Here is an 18,955-nt window from a genome sequence, read left to right as displayed (position 1 = left end):
TGGAGAAACAGAAATGGTTCCAGATATAGTGACGTAGTTGCTCAAGGACGGTGATTCAACTGCGCGATGACGTAGGCGCTCAGTAACCTTACCTTAAGAGTCCACTACTGCAAAAAATATATATATATTGCAGGCAAGTTGCACAGACTGACTCAGATTGATTGCAACATGTTGACGATCGGCTATATTAGATGACAGTTATTTCCACACCTTTAAAGCGAATGCAGTCAGTTCAATCAGACCATGATCATTTGGAGACCAGTTACCTCCCACCAGAGGGTGAGGATGTTGCACATCTGGGCGACCAGTTGATTCCAACAACTGCTTGAACTCAGTCACCAAATTCCCAGATTTTCCGTAGCCGCAGTGAGTTTGCGGTCCTCATTTTTCCCTCTACTGTGACTGAGCCGTAAGTCAAATTTAATAAAACATGATGATAATTTTCTCAATTCTGGTCCCACTCTTAGTTACAGTGAATATAAAATAAAGCAGGGGCTTCTTTTCATTGACAGTATAAGCATAAGAGTATAAGCAACGTGTCTCCTCTTGTTTTCTACTTCTTAACCCTCCTGAGACCCTCACACATCCTCACACGGGGTCATTATATTTATGCTTTTCTATAAATTCGAAGTGTTTTGTACCTTGTGACAATGATGAATTTATAATGTACCATAAACCCACTGTCCCCATGCAAGGTTGTACTTTTTAAACATTATTTGAAAGACGATGGTCCACCTAATCCCAAATAGCTCAGAAAAATTAAAAATAGGTCCCAACAAGAGCTCCAGCCTCAGGAGGATGATGGGACTTCATCCAGATTTTTATATTTGAAGTCTCTGAGCCCAGCTGATATGAATACACCCATATGTTTAGTCTTTCTTTGGCCCTTAACTCAATTCAGTGTCATGTTTACTAATTTACTTAAAAACTGAACTTTTAGCTTTTAAGGATTCATTGACTCTCACATTAAGTGCCTATTTTGATCGTTTAAATGGCATTTTGGCAATTTGCTGGTGCAAAAATAGTTTTGTGTTCTGTTTTTTGCATAAACGTAAGAGTTTTATGGGCTTTTTCCACATCTGCACCTTGATACCTGCAAACTATCAAACAAACTGGTACAGGTTGACATCAGTCAACAAGGCCGATATAGGCCAGTTCCAATGTGTGGTGCCCTTTAGTTTCATCCTCTGAACTACAATATCATAAAAGCTCCCATCATTACCCTGTGATATAGATGTGATGGTCTTTGTTGAGCTGGCAGACATTTATTTATAGAAGCATGAGTTAGCTGAGCAGACTCGGAGCTCTTGTTGAATCTAAAGTGGTATAATTGGCTAAAAAGCCCATATAAGCACTGTAGGAAGGTTAGTTTCCTCCTGCATTGTCTGAGCCCTCTCCGCTGAGCTTTAATGCTTCTTGAATATAAAAAAATATATAACATTAACTAAATCGCTGAGATGATTTCTTCCTCCGGAGCAGCTCCGCCTCAGAGAAACGCGCCAAACCTAAAACACTGCAACAGCTGCTTTTTACTGATTCAGACACTTTGGGGACTTATTAGCAAAATCAGCTTCTGTAGTGTTTGCCTGCACACGCTACAGATTCTTCACAAAGACCTCAAATAAAGAGCATTTCAAGGTTTACATGTGCAGGATATCCACACACTCCACTGCTGTACACCTCCGGACGCCCAGCAGCTAACGTGTGTTCAGTGCTGTCCTCTGGTACGCTGTCCCGGTCCAGCCAGGCGACCCAGCCACGCCTCAGCCCCAGGTTTGACACCACCCTCTCTGGCTCCTCTCTCCAGGTATGAGTGCTCTGCAGTTGCAGAACCTGGCCACTTTAGCGGCGGCAGCGGCGGCGGCCCAAAACTCAGCCAGCCCCTCCACCGCAAACCCCCTGTCCTCCAACGCCGCCTCCCTGGGAGCATTGGCCAGCCCAGGTAACGCCACAGCCACTCAGGTTGGGGGGTCCAGCGCCGGGGGAGGGTGGAGGGCCCGACGCCTGCCTGCGTCCTTCGCTCTCCATCGTTACCATTGCCACTGTTGTCGTCCCACGATCCCCGCCGCATCATCACCGACACCATTACTGCCGAAACATCCTCATTGTTTGGATCCCCGTCAGTGTTGTTGACCTTCTTTCTGGCACATTCCCATGGTGTGTGTGTATGTGTGTGTGTCCACCTTCATATCAAGACAGACACCATGCTGTGTTACTCACCCGCTGCCTGCCTGCCTCACCTCCCTCACCATGTCGCCCCACAGCCATGCCATCCTGTGATACACATGCGCTGTCCATGGTGCGCGCGCATGTATGTGCGTTTTCGTGCTTAAGTGTTCCCGTCAGGTTTAGACCTATGTGTGTTTCTTCCGTCCTTTTTTTGGTCGATTTCTTTGTTCATGCCTCACCTCACCAGCTCTGGAGACATTGTAGAAACTTTTTAGAGCAGCAGACTGGTTTTCTTTCCCAGCGGACGGCGTTTGTTTGTGTTGTTTCTGTGTTCATAGCTGTGGGTTTTAAAAACCTCCTGAACCCGGCTAAGGTTAAATATCATCACCTTCAGACTCCCCCCTCCTACCTCTTCTTCATTCTCACTCGCGCTGCCCCTCCTCCTCTCCTCTCCTCTCCTTGTGTTCCTTCTCGTTGCCCTCGTCTTTTCCTGCTGCCCCGCTTTTGACAAGCTCCCTGTTTCTGCTCCGTCATCCTCCCTTCTCATGTCGGCTCGGCCTCGCTCCAGCAGCCGTGGTTTTGCTGTCTCTTTTGGTGCGCACTCCCAACAGAGCATGAATATGAAAAACTACCCCCCCCCTCCCATACGCACCCCCCCCCCCTCCTCCCTCGTTAACACTTGCGCCTCTTCATCCCACTTCCTGCCTTCACCGAGCTGATCTGCGCTTGGCGTGAACGCCCGTTCTCGTCTCGTTCTCGCCATACTTTTCACCTTCTCTCTTTTATTCCCGCCTGTGTCTCCCTCCTTCTTCTTCTTCTTCTTCTTCTCTCTCTCTCTGAATGTCAGTCCAACCTTGAATAGTACGCACTCAGGCTGAGCCGCTCTTTGTGAATGAGTGGCGGCATATACTGCATGAAACTGAAAACGTCACGCCAGTTTTGATAAATATAGACAGTTCTGCATGGAGACAGGCCGTGTGCTGACATTACGCTTCCTTTTACCGCAACATTTCTTAACGTGTTCAGCCGCAGTCCTGCTTTGTTGGCATCGCTTTCATGAAAACAAGGGTAAATTAATACTTTTTTAAGAAATTGTTTTTGTTCTAAGCAGAATGAGATCGAAGGCTTTGTGCACCACATTTCCCTACCCACCCCATCCTACCTGTCCACCAGTTTGTCCACACATTTGCCATCACTGCGTGTTCAGGTGTATGTGTGCGTGAGTTTGCGTCCAGCTGTGGTCTATTCATCCATCGCCCGTTGGCTGTTTTTGGGTGTTTCAGTTGATTTAAAATAAAACCAGGGAAAAGTCATTTAATTATAGTCCACATTTCTGAGGTTTGACTGTTATATGCATTCTGTGCATATCTGTGCTTCTTTGGATTGTCCTTATGTTTATGTAATGCTCTTACAGCATTACCTCGATTGCAGCAATCCTGCAGTATACTTGCTTTGGTGCACAACATACCATGCAGAATTCTGTTATCATCTCCATACACTTCTATAGATTAATATATTTAAGGTCAAGGTGCCACTGCTTGTTTGGTAAAGGTTAATTAAAGGTGCCACTTGTAGCATGTTTAAGCATCAGTATAGCATCAGATCAAACACTCATAAAGGAACGGTGCAACTATGAGGAGAATTGGTTTTATTAAGATCTTTTCTGCCTTGAACCGTGGTGCTTCTTGTCAGAGAGATGCTCCCTTTTCTCCATTCACACCGGCTGAACTCGAGAGATAAACAAATTGTGAAGTGATTTCTCCATCAGCCTCTCGGCATTCATCGTCGCCACGAGCTCACAAAGCTTTTTTCTCTTTGCCCGTTGAAGAAAGGAGTCTCGGTCTCAAATTGAGAAAAAAAAATATGCACAGAAACATCTGCAAACCTGCATTTGCATGAATAAGTTAGTCATATTAATTGCTCTAAAAGACAGAAGAAGAAAAAAACGAAGGACAATCAAGCCACAGCTCCTTCCTCGTCACTGATTTGCATTACATGAAGGTGCCTCCTTGTCAGTTCCTACTGCTAGCAAAAAGCTGCAGTGTAGAGAACGCACTGTGAAGGAGCTGAAGCCAAGTTTTAATATGCTGTCAAAGCAGGAAATTGAGCCCTTCAGGAGACACTACAGCACGAGGAGCCCGACATGTCTAACAAGCATTCTGTCCTGGCAAGTCCAATTTCCAAATGTTAGTTTTAGGTTATTGTAGTTTTTTAGTTAGACTAAAGAATTTCAGCAGCTTCTTCAGCCCCAGGTTGCACATTGTGGGGCAAAACGTTTTTCTCTCAAGTGGGGTTCAAATTAAAGCTTTGTTTTAGAAGTTTGGTTCATCGCTCACTCACACACACACATTACCTGCTGATAATGCAACTTCTGCATGCGTGTCCATTTCACGTTTTTTGGGAGAGACAAAGCCTGAACTGGACAGCATTTTTAGTCTCTTGATGCCAAACCAGTGCCTGTTTTTTTGTTGTTGTTTTTTACCTTTTACTCTATGTAGTTCATGTCTAGAAGTAGTAAATGTTTAGGCTCAGTAATGACCGATTATTGTGATTCAGCTTGCCACCAAGTTTCAAGAAACTGAAGCGTGCAGCCATTAAAGAGATGAACTTACAGGAAGTAATCTGAGCCAGCTCCCTTTGGTCTGTGTAGCACATCTCTTTCCAAATTCTTTGTCATCACTGTCTGTGATAAATGCACCAAAAGCTGATGCTAATTTGCTACAATGGAGCACTTACTGTTTGCTTTAAATGAAGATCAAGCTATGCAAAAGCCTGAACCTCTACACAAGGAACCTTGTTGCTTTGTTTTCTATATGTTTATGTAACATGTCCACTTCTTTTGTCTCCTATTCTCCCTCTTCACCTCTGTCCTTATCCCTCCTCCTCCTCCTTCTCCTCCTCCTCTTCCCCCAGCAGCGGGCACCACAGCCAGCTCCAACGCTGGCGCCATGAACTCTCTGACCTCTCTGGGCACCCTGCAGGGCCTGGCAGGAGCAACTGTGGGCCTGAACAACATTAATGCACTAGCAGGTAGCGTTAACAGTGAGTATTCACCCTGCCATCAGCCACTCCACCTCCACCTCTGATCATACACAACCAACGGCGACATCACAACCGCAAAGCCTGTGAGTCAGTGCAGAGAGACGTAGCCGCAGCTGTCGGGGGGGTTGACTCAAATGGGGTTTCTGATGACTTTGAATGATTCACTTGTACGTTAAACAAACTCTGCATTTAAATCTGCTGGAACCAAGAATGTGCAGATTTGGTAGTAGGAGTAAAATGCATGCCAAAGAAAATCAATATTTAATCTCATTGAACGAAGAACGAGTATATCAAAAATCCATACGTTTGTCCAACTCTAATGCGAACGGCTATTCCTAAGTATACAAATATCAGAAATGTTGAAACTGACTATCACCATGCATCACTTGGCCTTCTTCTGAAACAGAAAAAAGACAGCGTGATGCTTCGGTATTCCCGCTTTTGCTAAAATTCCCAGAGTTTGGTTCCTCCCGTCGTCTCTCTGTGTCTCAGTTTGACTTAAAAAATAAATGGTTGTTCCTCTTTTAAAGACGGCTACTGCATAAAATCACCTGCCAACACATATTTCATCCATTCCTCCACTCATCTCTTCATCCGCTTCCTGGTTGTGTCCCGGGTTGTGCTTGCTGTAAGAGTGCCGGTGTGCCATCCTGGCGTAGTTGGCGTGCTGCTCGTTGCCTAACAAAGGCTGTCGCTGTGTCATCGTTTCACATCGTGTTGGATTTGTTGTGTCACTGTTGTGTTTTCTGTTGTTTCCGCAAAGCGGTTTGGACAAGTTGCACGGGGGGCTAAAGGCCAAAATTGTAATTCTTCCTTTGGTTAGCTGCCAATTTCACATTTACTGTTATGTAAATGTTGTAATTGTACCCTCACAATGCAGTTCTATCAATTTTCCTGGCTGGTAAATACAAATCTTTTCAATGTCATGCCAAAAATATAAAAGGTAGATGTGTTGTGTTAGAATTTAACACAAAACAAACTCAAATTTGATCATTTAAATGTCAAAAGGAGAAACCGCAATTTTTTTCAGGCTGCTGTCACGCTAGGAAATACAATATTTGATCATTTTGTTGCACAAGAGGGCCCAAAAAGGCTGTTTTTGTCCCAATAATAAAAGCTAAATAAGACTCTTTTTTTTTTTTCTTTCTTCGAAGTAAAAAAAAAATAGTCTAATTTGCTGTCAAAGCATTAACACAGCTGGGTGGTTCATTAATCCATTTTAAGTTTAAGCGAGTCACACACATGTTTCTTTCCACATGTGGATCGTATCGACCGCACGGCCGCCCTGTGTGGCGTTCTGGCATCTGCCGAGCCGTGTGGTGCGCGTCCTGCCTTTGACCTCCGGGGAGACGGGGCTGGGATCTTAATCAGAGCTGTTATGACAGCAGAGATCCTGTACAACCAGCCTCTTCCACCACATTATTCTCCCCTGACCTTTACCGCTCTTCGGTTCGACTAGCTGTGTCCGCTGTGTAAATTATATATGCGTCTACTCGAGCGCACGCAGGTACAAAAACACAGAACATGTCTAAACACACACACACACACACGTGCTCGTCCTTCTGAGCCGAATGGGTCGCTTTCATTTTGCATCCCATTTTGTCCTCACTAACCCTTCTCTCCTCTTAGCGCATCCTTCCTCCCACTCACCCACCCACCACCAACAACCGCCCTCATTTAAACACATCTAGGCCTTAATTGAATTGCAAAGGTCACTGGTGCAATTATTCCTGAATAAATGAGTGACCTATAATCCAGAGCGCCGCGGTGATAATTTATTTCACTGTGTCTGACGGCGAGGCGACAGGACGCCGAGCCAGTGTCAGACCCCCTCTGACAAGTTGCCCTCCGTTGTGATATTAAGCCGTTACATGCAGCTAATGAGTGTTACTGCTGTGTTCCTTCACTTTTTAAAATCGCCACGCTCCCCTCCCCTCCCCGCCTACCCTTTACGCGCCGCGTGCCTGTCTTCACCCCTAAAGAGAGCCGTCACGGGCAGGAAAAGCACACATGATCGCACCCCAGTATTTGTTTAACAACGCCACTTTGAATGAAGCGAAAGATAATTTTTCATCTTCTTTTTATTTTATTTATTTATTTTTGTCGTTCCGTCGACGCTGCTGTGGTCTCCGAGTGTGTTTCTGTGTGTGCGCATGCAGCGCTGCATGCTTTTTACTCCGAGATACCCGTGCAGCTCTGGCTGTCATCAGCTTCCTTCATACTTTAACGTGTTTAAATGAATCCTCTGTGTGTGTCCTGTGCTTGTATGTGTTCGTCCTTTGTGTTTTCTTGTCACACGGTTGGTCCTCTGTTTGTTTGTGCGTGTGTGTGTGTGCGTGTCGATGTGAGTGCAATTTACAGTATGGTCCAGCGTAGCTGTCGGTGTTTGTGTGTTGTGTGTCTCGTGTCCTGTATGTTCTTGTGGGTGTGTGTGTGTGTATGTGTGGTTAAAAAACACAACCTTCAGTGGGAGCGCTAATGAGTAAGTGCACTCTTCTTTCTTTATTGTTGGGTTTTATGTAAAGTTGCTCAAATGCTCTCAGGTATGGCGGCTCTAAACGGAGGCCTGGGCGGCGCAGGGCTCACCAACGGGACGGCAGGCACCATGGACGCGCTGACGCAGGCTTACTCAGGGATCCAGCAGTACGCCGCCGCAGCGCTGCCCACCCTCTACAGCCAGTCCCTGCTGCAGCAGCAAGGGGCTGCCGGCAGCCAGAAAGAGGGTCAGTAGCCTAAGGCTGTATGTCTGCACATCAGTGCTGCTCAGTGGGAGTTAGATTTGAGAGTGTTTACAGCAGCAACTTTTTTCCCCTAAACGTGCGTCTCCTCCAGGATTTGCTCTTCAAAAAAGCAAACGGGCATTTAAACTCAGCGCTGAAATCACGAGTAGACTCTATAAAGTTATAGTGTTGTGGTGTAATGTCCTGATAAAATGTTAGTTTTTATCAAGTAATAAAAATCTGTGCTAAAAACATAAAAAATTGGCTTTTTAACTCTTTACCCCTTGAAAGTCTACTAGTTGTAGCCCTTGAAGCTCTTTTCTGAACTGAAAGGTTTCTGTCATAGTTCACGCCTGCTGATAGAACAAAGTGGCAGGGTTTGCATCAGATGTTAGTGGAGAAATCTGGAAACTATTCTCATCGTCGTCAAACCACGACTTTCTTGATACACTATGTTGCCAAACGTATTCGCTTGTCTGCCTTCACATCTCATTCTCAGCTCCAGCTTTTCTGGGAAGGCTTTCCGCAATGTTTGGGAGTGTTTGTGAGAATTTCTGACCATTCTTCAACAAGCACATTTGTGAGCTGTGTCGGGTTGAGGTCAGGACTTTGTGCAAGGCAGTCAAGTTCTTCCACACCTCCTTGCTCATCCATGTATTCGTAGACCTCGCTTTTGTGCACTGGTGCGCAGTCATGTTGGTCAACCCAAACTGTTCATACAAAGATGGGACATGAAATTGTCCCAAAATGTCTTGGTATGCTGAAGCATTAAGAGTTCATTTCACTGGAACTGAGAGGCTCAACTCCTTAAAAGCAATCCCACGCCATAATCGCCCCCAGACAAGTACCGTTCCCCTGGTAACCGCCAAACTTAGAGTCATCCATCATATTGTTAGACAGAGAGGTGTGATCTCAGGCTTGGATGCAGCTGCTCGGCCTTGGAAACCCATTCAATGAAGCTCTGTAAGCACCGTTCTTGAGCTGATCTGAAGACCACATGAAGTTTAGAGGTCTGTAGCGACTGACTCTGCGGAAAGTTGGCGACCTCTGTGCACCATCTGCCTCATCATCTGCTGACCCCACTCTGTTATTTTACATGGTCTAGCACTTCATGGCTGAGTTGCTATCATTACCAATCACTTCCACTTTGTTTGACTTGTTGCATAGGTGTCATCTTATCATGGTACCATGCTGAGCTCCTGAGAGCGACCAATTCTTTCACAGGTGTTTGTAGAAGCCGTTTGGACGCCTAGTTGCTTGATTTTATGCACCTGTGGCCAGGGAGGGGAGTGGAACACCTGAATTCAGTCATTTGGATGAGTGACTGAATACCTTTGGCAACTTAGTGTATATTCTGAGGTTTGAAACTCATAATTGCAAAATAGTCAAATGTTGTCCTAACGTGGGCAAAGAGTTTAAAAAAAATTACTTTTAAAACTAAACAACGTTTCAGTTCATAAAAAAGTTCATCCTCATCTCTTAAAACCAAATTCCTTGTTTTACAACTGGACCAAACCTATTTTTATGTCCTTTATTTCACTTATAATAACTCATTTCACATTGTTTTTGTAGCAAAAAAAAAGGAGTGTTTAATCAGACCTCTCTTGGATTCTGATCAATACTTTTATTACAACGTCTGAGAGAGAAAATGTGAAAACTGGTCAGCCTGCACATCAGCGCTTCTGCAAAGTGCCGCCGACGTACAGAACCTGGCAGCTGAAGTTAAATTTACCCAAAAGCTTTAGACGACAGCGCTGAATACAAACCAGATGATGAAATGTCTAGTAAAACAAATAGAGCCACATACTGTTTGTTTGTGCACTTCTCATCTCGGCTTGCAGCGAAGATAAATTTGTAAAGAAGCTGTCTTTCTTTGACAGTCCATCCAGGAGTTCAAAACCCCTCAGGGAGAACAAAGATGTGCCAAACACTGGGCTCCCTCGCTGCTTCATTTAGCTGTGGAGAGCATATTAAATGATTCTGAGAGATCTGACCTATTAGAATTATTAGAATGTGCGATAGAGGCTGGGTAGGAGGGCACCCTATGACCCCTCTTAAGAGAGACTACATGCGGCTGAGAGAATGAATAAATCAAAAGCAAAAGAATAGGGAACTACTTTTGTTTGAAGCAAACCAAAATATAATTATTTAGCTGAAAACCAAAAGCTTTCATCTTTGTTGTATTTTCAATACAATTGCAGAATGCTGTTTAAATTCAATAACAAACCCAAGGTCATGGGACATTGTGGGAAGCGGCGTGCTTGTGCCGAGTTCCTATGACGACAGCCACAGTGCAGCGCTCCCTCTGCTGCAGGTTTGCTTAAATGGAAAAACTATACTGACCTCATATCTGCTCTGCATATCCCCCACCCCTCCTCCACCTCAGGTCCTGAAGGTGCCAACCTGTTCATCTACCACCTGCCCCAGGAGTTTGGAGACCAGGACATACTGCAGATGTTCATGCCTTTCGGAAATGTGGTCTCTGCCAAAGTCTTCATCGACAAACAGACAAACCTTAGCAAGTGCTTCGGTACGGCAGCAAAAACCAAAACGCACACAAATGCCTGGAATTATTTCTTTTTCTTGACTGTGTCATAAATCAGGGGCTGGGTTGTTGTTGAAGGGAACAAATCTGAAGGACGGCAAGTTCTGACTGTGCATAAAAGATGGACGTTGTATCAAAGTGCCTTATCTGCATTTCTTCTGATATCAGAAGGGACAGATTTCTTACTTAATACAACATGATGCTCATTTTCTAAATGATGGTCGCGTTTAGGGTTAAAAAAGGCCAGAAAAAAACACAATAAGCCACAGAGCAAGGCTACCTTGGAATTGGATCACATTTTAGTTTGTAAGCATAAAGAAAGCAATGAATAGATTGCCCACTTCAAGGCTTTAAAACAAGGTACAATGAGCTGGTCTGTAGCTACGTTGGTGGCTACAACCATCTTTTATGTACAGTCTGTCAGTGTACAACATGACTGTTGCACTCACATCTAATGTTTTGTTAGACTTTGAATAGCTGTAACTTCAATATTTAAGCAATAATTACAGAGCAATGATTTCTATAAGATCTTATCTGGCTGAGCAACGTACCTGAAAGAGCAAACAATTAGGAAACCTCGCGCTTATCAAAAATAGACAATTTATAAAGTTTTACCCAACTCTACCATCCTTCCCACATGACACAAATGTGGCAGGAGACACTTCTGCTAAAAATAGTGATGATTTCCGGCTCTCATAATCGGCTCATAAAGCCGAAAATGATCAAGTTTTCCACTGGGAGGTTGTCCTCCGATGGCCAGTTTCCAGAACATGTCTGAGCTATTACCAAGAACATTATTTTTTATTGGATCAGCCTTTATTTTTGTGGTGCTTTGCTTCAAGTACCAAAGAAAAGAGAAACATTCATGGCAAGGTTCTTCAGAAAGTTCCTGGAAGTTATTCATTTGGTACTTATTATTATAAGTCCTGACGTAATGCAGATGAATCGCCAACATACACTGCTGACAATTCAAGAGAAGAGCCATCCCACTAATACCTGAATTTACCTGGATTTGAATGAGTCTTAGTAATACTTTAATAGCTCTGTAAACTAAGTGCAAATTTGAGTTGCCGTCTCAAACCATTGTGTCTATCTTCTATAAGTAATTCATATTTACACAGTTATTTCCAGGGAACTTTAGAAGGAACTGTTAGGGAATTGCATGAAAAGCTTGACAAAGAAGAATTCAGTGCCTCCTTTCCATCTGGATTGACGTTTTCCTTACTGGTATGTTTTTGTGTGTGTGTTTTTTTTTTTAAATACTAGAGTAAATCCAGGGCAAATACCGTGTAGATTTGCATTTGTATGGAAATCAAAACCTAAATATTACACATATCCAATCCACAAGCAGCAACTAAGGAAAACAGAACTAAATCAAGCATGGATCCAGGAAAAAACTACCGTCTGGTACTTGTCAGAAAATGGTTTGCGGGGATGGATGTGAGACAAGCGAGACGAGGAGTTTACTGTCAGCTTCAGAGGTTGCAGATATTACAGGGGGAAGGGAAGCGTTAGCGTAAACAAAAATGACTTTTTGCGGAGAAGATAGAAAAATAAATCTTAGTATATACCACAGTCCGCACCAAAACCTTTAATTTTACTTTTTTAATCAAAAGTGGCCTTTGCCAAAGTAAATCTGTGCTTTAATGCTACCTACAATCTGTTTGTTTGTTTGTTGCTGTAGTCTCTTATTATTTTGTTGATGCAACGAACGAACATCCCTTAGGCCATCATTACAGTTTAATCTTGTCTTATTGTGTACCCGGAGTGTTTTTAAACATATCAAAGACCCAGAAACAAGGTAAGGATGCCTTGTGAAGTATTTTTGTCATGCAAGAACTCGAGAACAAGGCGACACTGTAGCTTTAAATTGATACCATAGATGCATCTAGTAAAAATCTCACACAAGTTAAAATCAGTGACATCGATCTCAAGGTCAAGCAAGTTTTCTGAAAATCGAATGTGATAACTTGAGAACAAGGCGATGTAGGATTTATGCAGGTAAGATCACAGCAACAGTTGCCTCAAGGCAACTGACACTGTAAGGAAAAGACCCTACAACATTAGGTAGAAACCCCAACAATCAGATGACTACTTTTAAACAAAGAGTTGGTGACAATGGGAAGGAAAAACTCCCTTTTAACAGGAAGAAACCGAGCACACAACCAGGTTCAGGGAGGGGCAGCCTTCTGCCATGGCCGGTTGGGGATGAAGTAGGCCAATGTTAGGCTGCTTGAAAGTCTGACTCAATAATGTTTTAAAAGCCTTCTTGTTGTTATTTTAATACAGTTTCTTCACAACTGACCTTCTTCTAACTTTTCCTCTAACCGTCCACTTTTCTCTTGCGCCCCCTCACAGGCTTCGTCAGCTACGACAATCCAGTGTCGGCACAGGCAGCCATCCAGGCCATGAACGGCTTCCAGATTGGCATGAAGCGGCTGAAGGTGCAGCTGAAGCGCTCCAAGAACGACAGCAAACCGTACTGATCTTAGCACTAGGGTCTATCTGCTCCCCATGTTAGCACTGCTAGGGTAAGTCCCCCCACAGAAAAAAACAACAAAAATGATGAAAATGAAAAAAAAAACAGCAAACCGAGCCACGACCTCTCTACACAGGGACTCGGGGGTGAGGGTTCAAGGGAGGGGATGTGGGAGGGAGGGGGAGACGACCTACAACCACCCTGAGGGAGACACACGCCTTGTTTTCTTTCTTTTTTTTTTCCTTCTTTTTTTTTCTTGCTTTTTTGGAGACTCTTATGTTCAAGTATTATTATTTATTACAGTTTTTTTTGACACACATGAACGCTTCCATTACCACCATTACTTTGTGCAATTTTTTCTTTCTTTTTTTTAATAATAATGGAAGAAAGTAGCTTTTTTTTCCGATTTTTTGCTTCGCAGGTATTTAAAACTTTTCTCGGTGATTATTTATACTTTTTTCAGGACAGACGTAAAGACAAAGGAGCCATGAAGATTTTTTTATTTCCTCTCTCTCATTATGAACCTGAGGCCTGGTGAATGGTTCATTATTACTTTTTTTTCTTTTTTTTTACTACTTTTTAAAAAAAAAATTTTGACGCGCACGCCGATATGCACATTCGACCTTTGACCTCCGCGGTGTTGGTTGCAGGCCGCCGCTGCTTCTCCAAAAACCCCTCTACGCCTGCTGGCAACCCGGGAGCAAAGGCTGCAAAACTTTTAGTGGCCTCTTTTACAGTATAGTCAGTGGTAACATCAACCTGCCGTACAGTTACAGTCTACCGCCGCAGGAAGGAAAACAAACACGCATACTCCAGCTTTTATTTATGTGAAAATTTTAAAAAAAGAAGAATTTTTTTATTTCTCAAAGGTAAAAATGAATAATTAGTAAACACATTTCTGGGTCAGATCACATTGGTCTTTGTTGTGAAAGAGATATTACAGCATGTAGAGCATTTTCAAAATAACATCCAGAATTTGATGAAGGCTATGACAATGCTATTACTACTACTAATAATAAAAGAGTTTATGGGTTAAGGGGGTAAACTGAAAATACTTGATGTTTGTTTGAAAGATTAAAAAAAATAATTCAAAGTACAGAAAGCCACAGGCCTGTAAATTTTATTTGTAAAAAAAGCAGTTCTATTTTTATACAGCATTTTTACTGCCTCAGATTTAAAAGAAAAAGGATTTTATTTATTGCCTATCGTTAAGTTATTGGACTCCTATAAAGTATACAGCATCATTATAAAGTAGACCCTTGTGGAGAAGTCTCGTGGAATTGGGTTCTCTGGTGTTTTTTTGGTGTTTTTTTTTAGTGCAGAAAACCACAGTCACCAAAACATTTCGCCGCCATTCGACGCCCCTCCCACCAGCACCACCACCACCACACTCCTCTCTGTGCTGTTCACCCACCCATCTATCCATCCATCTCTCTCTCTTATTACCACTCTCTCCCTCTCTCCATCCATAGTGGGACTACTTCTTTCACTTGTCGAATTTCAACCTTTTTCCTTGCGTTTTTTTTTTAATTTCATAATTTTTTTGTTTGTTTTGAGTGTTTTTTTGTTTGTTCGTAGCCCCTCCTTTACCTGCCGACTTTTACAAAGATCTGAAAGCAGAAAGGAACGAGTTAAAAGAACCTCCCCACCCGTTCCCCGTCTTAAAAAAAAAAAATTCTCCCAAATGAACATCCATCCGGGATCTGATGGATAGCGCTTTGGGTGCTCCTTTGTTTATTTCTTGTTGTTTTTTGTGTGTGCGCGTACGTACGAATGAGTGAACGTGTGTTGTTGCTTGTTAGTATATAGACTTGAAACATCAATATCATTTTATATTACTAAAAAAACCCAAGAAAAAACAGATTTAAAGCTAAAATATTTGCAGATGAAATCAGTGAGTGGTGTTGCTGTTCTGCTGTTTTGCATTGTTGTTCGTTTGTTGTTGTTTGCTGTTTGTTGTTGTTGTTTCTCCTTTATTTAATTATTTTTCATTTTATTTTATTTTTTTACATAAAAAAAGAAATGCTGTAGTGGTGTGGTGCTCTGGCTCTCTGTGTGTAACTCTCTCCTCTCCCGTTTTTTCTTTCCCCCTTTTAGAACAACCCATCTCCATGCCTGTTAGCTCATCGTTTGCCTAGCATGTCTCCGTGGTGTCGAAAAAAACACAAAACTTTAAACAAAAACAAACAAACAAAAAATACCCACCAAAAAAAAAGTGCCATCGTCCTCCTCCTCCTCCCCCGTCATTGTTTTTTCTGATGTCTTTTCCGAGCTCACCTGATCATAACCTGGTTCTCCTCCTCCTCCGCCACCGCCGTCTACTGACCTTTTTTGAACTTTTAGCTTTTTTGGACTTTTTTTTTGTTTGCTTTTTGGTCTTTTTATGTTTTTTTGTTGTTTTGTTTTTGGTTGTTGTTTTTTGTTTTGTTTTTTTGCATGTGACCTCATTTGGATCTGTTTTCCGGGAGGGTTTCAGGGAGGGAGGGAGGGAGGCGATAAGGGAGGTGTGGGTAAATGAATCAATGTGAACAACAACAAGCTGCATTCGTATGAAAAACAACAAAAAAAAAAGACTGAGATTTTTATGGATAAAAAATGTTCCTTTTTTTCTTTTTGAGAAAAAACAACAACCTGTGGCAAAGTGATTTCCATACAGTGTCTTTTTCTTTTGTTTCTTCTTCTTTTCTTCTTTATTGTTGTTATTATTATGTCAGTTCCTTTTCCTTCCTTCTTCATTTAAAGTAAACTTGAAAGTTCACAACAGGAATTGGCGCGTCTTCTTGCTTCTGGTGCCGATGGAGAGGAGAAAAAAAAAACACACAAAAAACACACACAAAAAAAGCCACAAGAGCGCGGGCCAGAAGCAGTCGGCGTCAGTTTCTCTGAGAAATAAGACTACTTCCAAACAGTTTTGAATAAAAACTGTCTGATCAATATTAGACTCTCTCAGAGCTCTCTAATGGTTTTTACATTTTTCAGGCAGTGTAAAGTTTTTTGATAAGGCCATTTTAAGTGGCTCTGTTTCTCATTCAAAGTCTATATATAGAACCACTTTTTTCTAGAGTAGTTTAAAGGTAAAAATAAAAAAACGACATTTGCCCTGTTTGGGGGGGAGAAATGCTACCTACTTGTGTCACCTTTTGCTGAACTGACTCACAGATAGACAATCCGTGGTTTAAATGCACATGATGAAATGACCTATATTTTCTACTGTTTAAATGTATAGAGGAAAAAAAATACTACGATACCTGTAACCCGCGTTAACGTCGGTGCTTCTCGTGAGTTTAGTTGTGGTTTCATCACAAGTCTAACGGTCTTAAATGTCTCATGTTTTTCAAGAGAAGACTAAAAAAAATCAGTTTACTTGAACAATAGACAAAGCCTTTCATATTACTATAACAGTTACTTTGTTTTTTATTATAATTTTCTTCTTCTTTTTTTTAAGGAGTCCCTATTTGCTAAATTTCCTGTTGGTTAATTACCTATATGAAATTCCTAAAAATATATATAAATATAAATATATCTATATATATATATATATATATAAAATGTCAGCTTGTGAAGCATCAATGTCATTATTATTTTATTTCTCTCGTGGGAAACAATATTTAGATGTGTTTTTGTTGTTCAGCAAAATGTCTTATAAAGGAAAAAAAGACAAAATCAGTGGAGTTCAGTGCCAAATTCTGAAAGGTACTTCCTGCCTAGCGCGTCAGTGTATTTCTTGTGAAATTATTTGATAACATGGGTATTTTATTATAAGTGTTTTGTATGGATCCCTCATATTTAAAAATATAGATTTAAAAAAAAAGTTTGTTAACTTGCTATTCTGTGGTCTTGTTGCCTGAAAATGTCATGTTTGCTTTTTTCTTTGTAAAGATGTAACAAAAAAAAAAACAAAAAAAGAAAAAAAGTGCCCATGTGTCATATATATATCTATACACACACAAACATTCATACACACACGGACATGCGCACACACACTCTCGTGCAGACCTCACAGTTTACTTTGTTATTGTGCATGAGAGCCCCTGAGTGTGAAAGCCTCTACAGCAACCGCTACCGCCCGCCAGCGTGCACAAACACACACACACACACACACTTTAAAAACACACACACGAGTCACGCACTGATATTTTTAGCCATTGTACAGCAGTTTTACTCATCAAAGCCTTACCACAAATCTTTGCACTCCTGTTCTATCTCTCTCTATCAGTATCTCGCACACAAACACAGACGTCAGGCTTCAGCGTGGATTGTTTTGATTGTTTTCCCGCGCTCCGTCCCGCTCCTCAGCTCCCCCCAAAAATGATAAATAAATAAATAAAAATGGAGGTGAGAGTCATACACAAAGCCTTATTTCTCAAGAACCCTCTTATCCCTTTTGTTGAGTTCAGAACGTCTCAGAGTTTGCGCCGTTTGTCTCAGACGGCGAGGATCATTACTTTTTGTGTATCACCTCAGACGAGCGTGCTCGCTTTCATGATGTAAGCACAGGGCAAGACTCGCTCGTTCACAAACGAGCTTCGATCTTTTGAGGAAAAAGCACACGCCGGTGTCGGCTGGTCAGAGGAGTGAGGCGGGACGGGTCCGGAGCAAGTTTTGAGCCCATTTGATTTCCCCGTCGCCGAACTTGATCCTTCTGACGTTTCCTCCTCTTCTTTTTTATATAAGCGGTCATGAGACTTCTCCATGTGCGAGTCTTGTGGTGTAAACGGGCCAAAATCATTATTAGATGCCAAAGTGTGTTATTGACATTCATCATAGTCGAGCCGTTTACATGGCACAGTGTTGTCAGTCGATTCAACTGCCCCCCGTCCCCCCTCCCTGAAAGCCTAGTTTACGGTCTGCAAAAAAAAAACTACAAAAAATTTAAAAAACACAAAAAAAAACTAAAGATGGCAGCATTATTTTCTACAGAAGCTCACCAGTCGCCTTAACCAGGGAGCGTTGTACCAGTATTACAGGAGATGTTGTCAGTCAGTGATGTGTGCCAAGTCTAGGTTCACTTTCGTGTGCCGTTAACCTCTCACTCGTCTGGGTTTTCACTCTTCTGCCATTTCGTCCGATCGGCCACAGCGGGAAGGCTGAAATGGCTCCTCGCAGCAGTTGAAGGCGATTCAGAGAGAACGAGAGAGATGGAGGCATCTGTTTGAAGGATGCCCCTCTCCGTCTGGTTGTTGTCTCCCAGGCTAACCGGGGTTATTAGAAACAGGGCTAGTGGAGAGACGTCTTATTGGAATAGCGACGGGGGAAATAAAGCGCTTGTTGGTTGGAAAGGGAAGCGTCACGTCCAGGGGTCCCGCGCGCAGGCGGAAACAACAGCCAGAGCCGAGATGAAGGCAATACAGCTTTCATTATCCGCTCTCCGAGACCAAACGCGATGCCAAACTTTATGCGATTTTACGAAGGGAGGCGAGCAGACTTCTTTTTTTCCTAAATGCAGTACACACACACACACACACACACACGAGGCGTGCCACAAACAGCCATAGCTACCTGTACGAAAGCCGGACAGTCCCCAGATCAGCGTCGATGGACCAGGTTTCGTGTAGTCGCGCCTTTTTTCAGCTCGTTCCAGCGCTGTCCTTTCCACATTCTGAGCGTCCCAAAAAAGCAAAGACAAATTGCCAAATCTCACCGACTTGCACAGAAGCCCCACGTCGCACAGTCTCAGTGTGAAGCATCTCGTCTTTTTGTCCATGTCGAAGCACAACAGGGCCGTAGAAACGGAGTTTCTGTCGAGCGGCTCGCCTCAGGGGCTGTCATCGCCGATGCTCGTTGTAATCTTTCTATCTTGTCACTGTTCACTTCTCTGTTCTCCTTCTTTCTTAATTATCTTAAGTGCTATTTATCAAACAATGAAATCTGAAAGGAAAAAAAAATTGAACTTGTCGTTATTTTGCATTATGGCTTATGTCAAGTTTTTTGAGGAAAAATGTTTTGTGTGTTCTCTCTTCCTGTGGCGTAAAAAAAGAGCTTGTTGTCTGTAGAGATAAT

General features: G+C 42.6%; 1 protein-coding gene across 24 annotated transcripts in view; it reads left to right on the top strand.

The window, feature by feature from the left end:
- The window catches only part of LOC113009826 (CUGBP Elav-like family member 2), a 236,879-nt gene extending 221,611 nt beyond the window's left edge, over nt 1-15,268 (top strand). For 5 of the 24 annotated variants that reach the window (XM_026148411.1, XM_026148407.1, XM_026148408.1 and 2 more), the window contains 5 exons: nt 1,808-1,942; nt 5,083-5,199; nt 7,737-7,934; nt 10,318-10,461; nt 12,835-14,909. In XM_026148411.1, the coding sequence (XP_026004196.1) occupies nt 1,808-1,942; nt 5,083-5,199; nt 7,737-7,934; nt 10,318-10,461; nt 12,835-12,962 (722 nt within the window). In that variant the 3' untranslated portion in view covers nt 12,963-14,909. Of the gene's footprint in view, nt 1-1,807; nt 1,943-5,082; nt 5,212-7,736; nt 7,935-10,317; nt 10,462-12,834; nt 14,910-15,052 lie in introns of those variants that run through there. The other 19 variants (XM_026148421.1, XM_026148423.1, XM_026148426.1 and 16 more) reach the window with 11 other exon arrangements.
- Nucleotides 15,269-18,955: the final 3,687 nt, after the last annotated feature.

This window comes from Astatotilapia calliptera, chromosome 17 (genome assembly GCF_900246225.1).
Source record: "Astatotilapia calliptera chromosome 17, fAstCal1.2, whole genome shotgun sequence".
Classification (NCBI taxonomy): domain Eukaryota; kingdom Metazoa; phylum Chordata; class Actinopteri; order Cichliformes; family Cichlidae; genus Astatotilapia; species Astatotilapia calliptera.
Note: the sequence above shows the minus strand (reverse complement) of the source record. Positions and strands in the feature narration are given on the sequence as shown.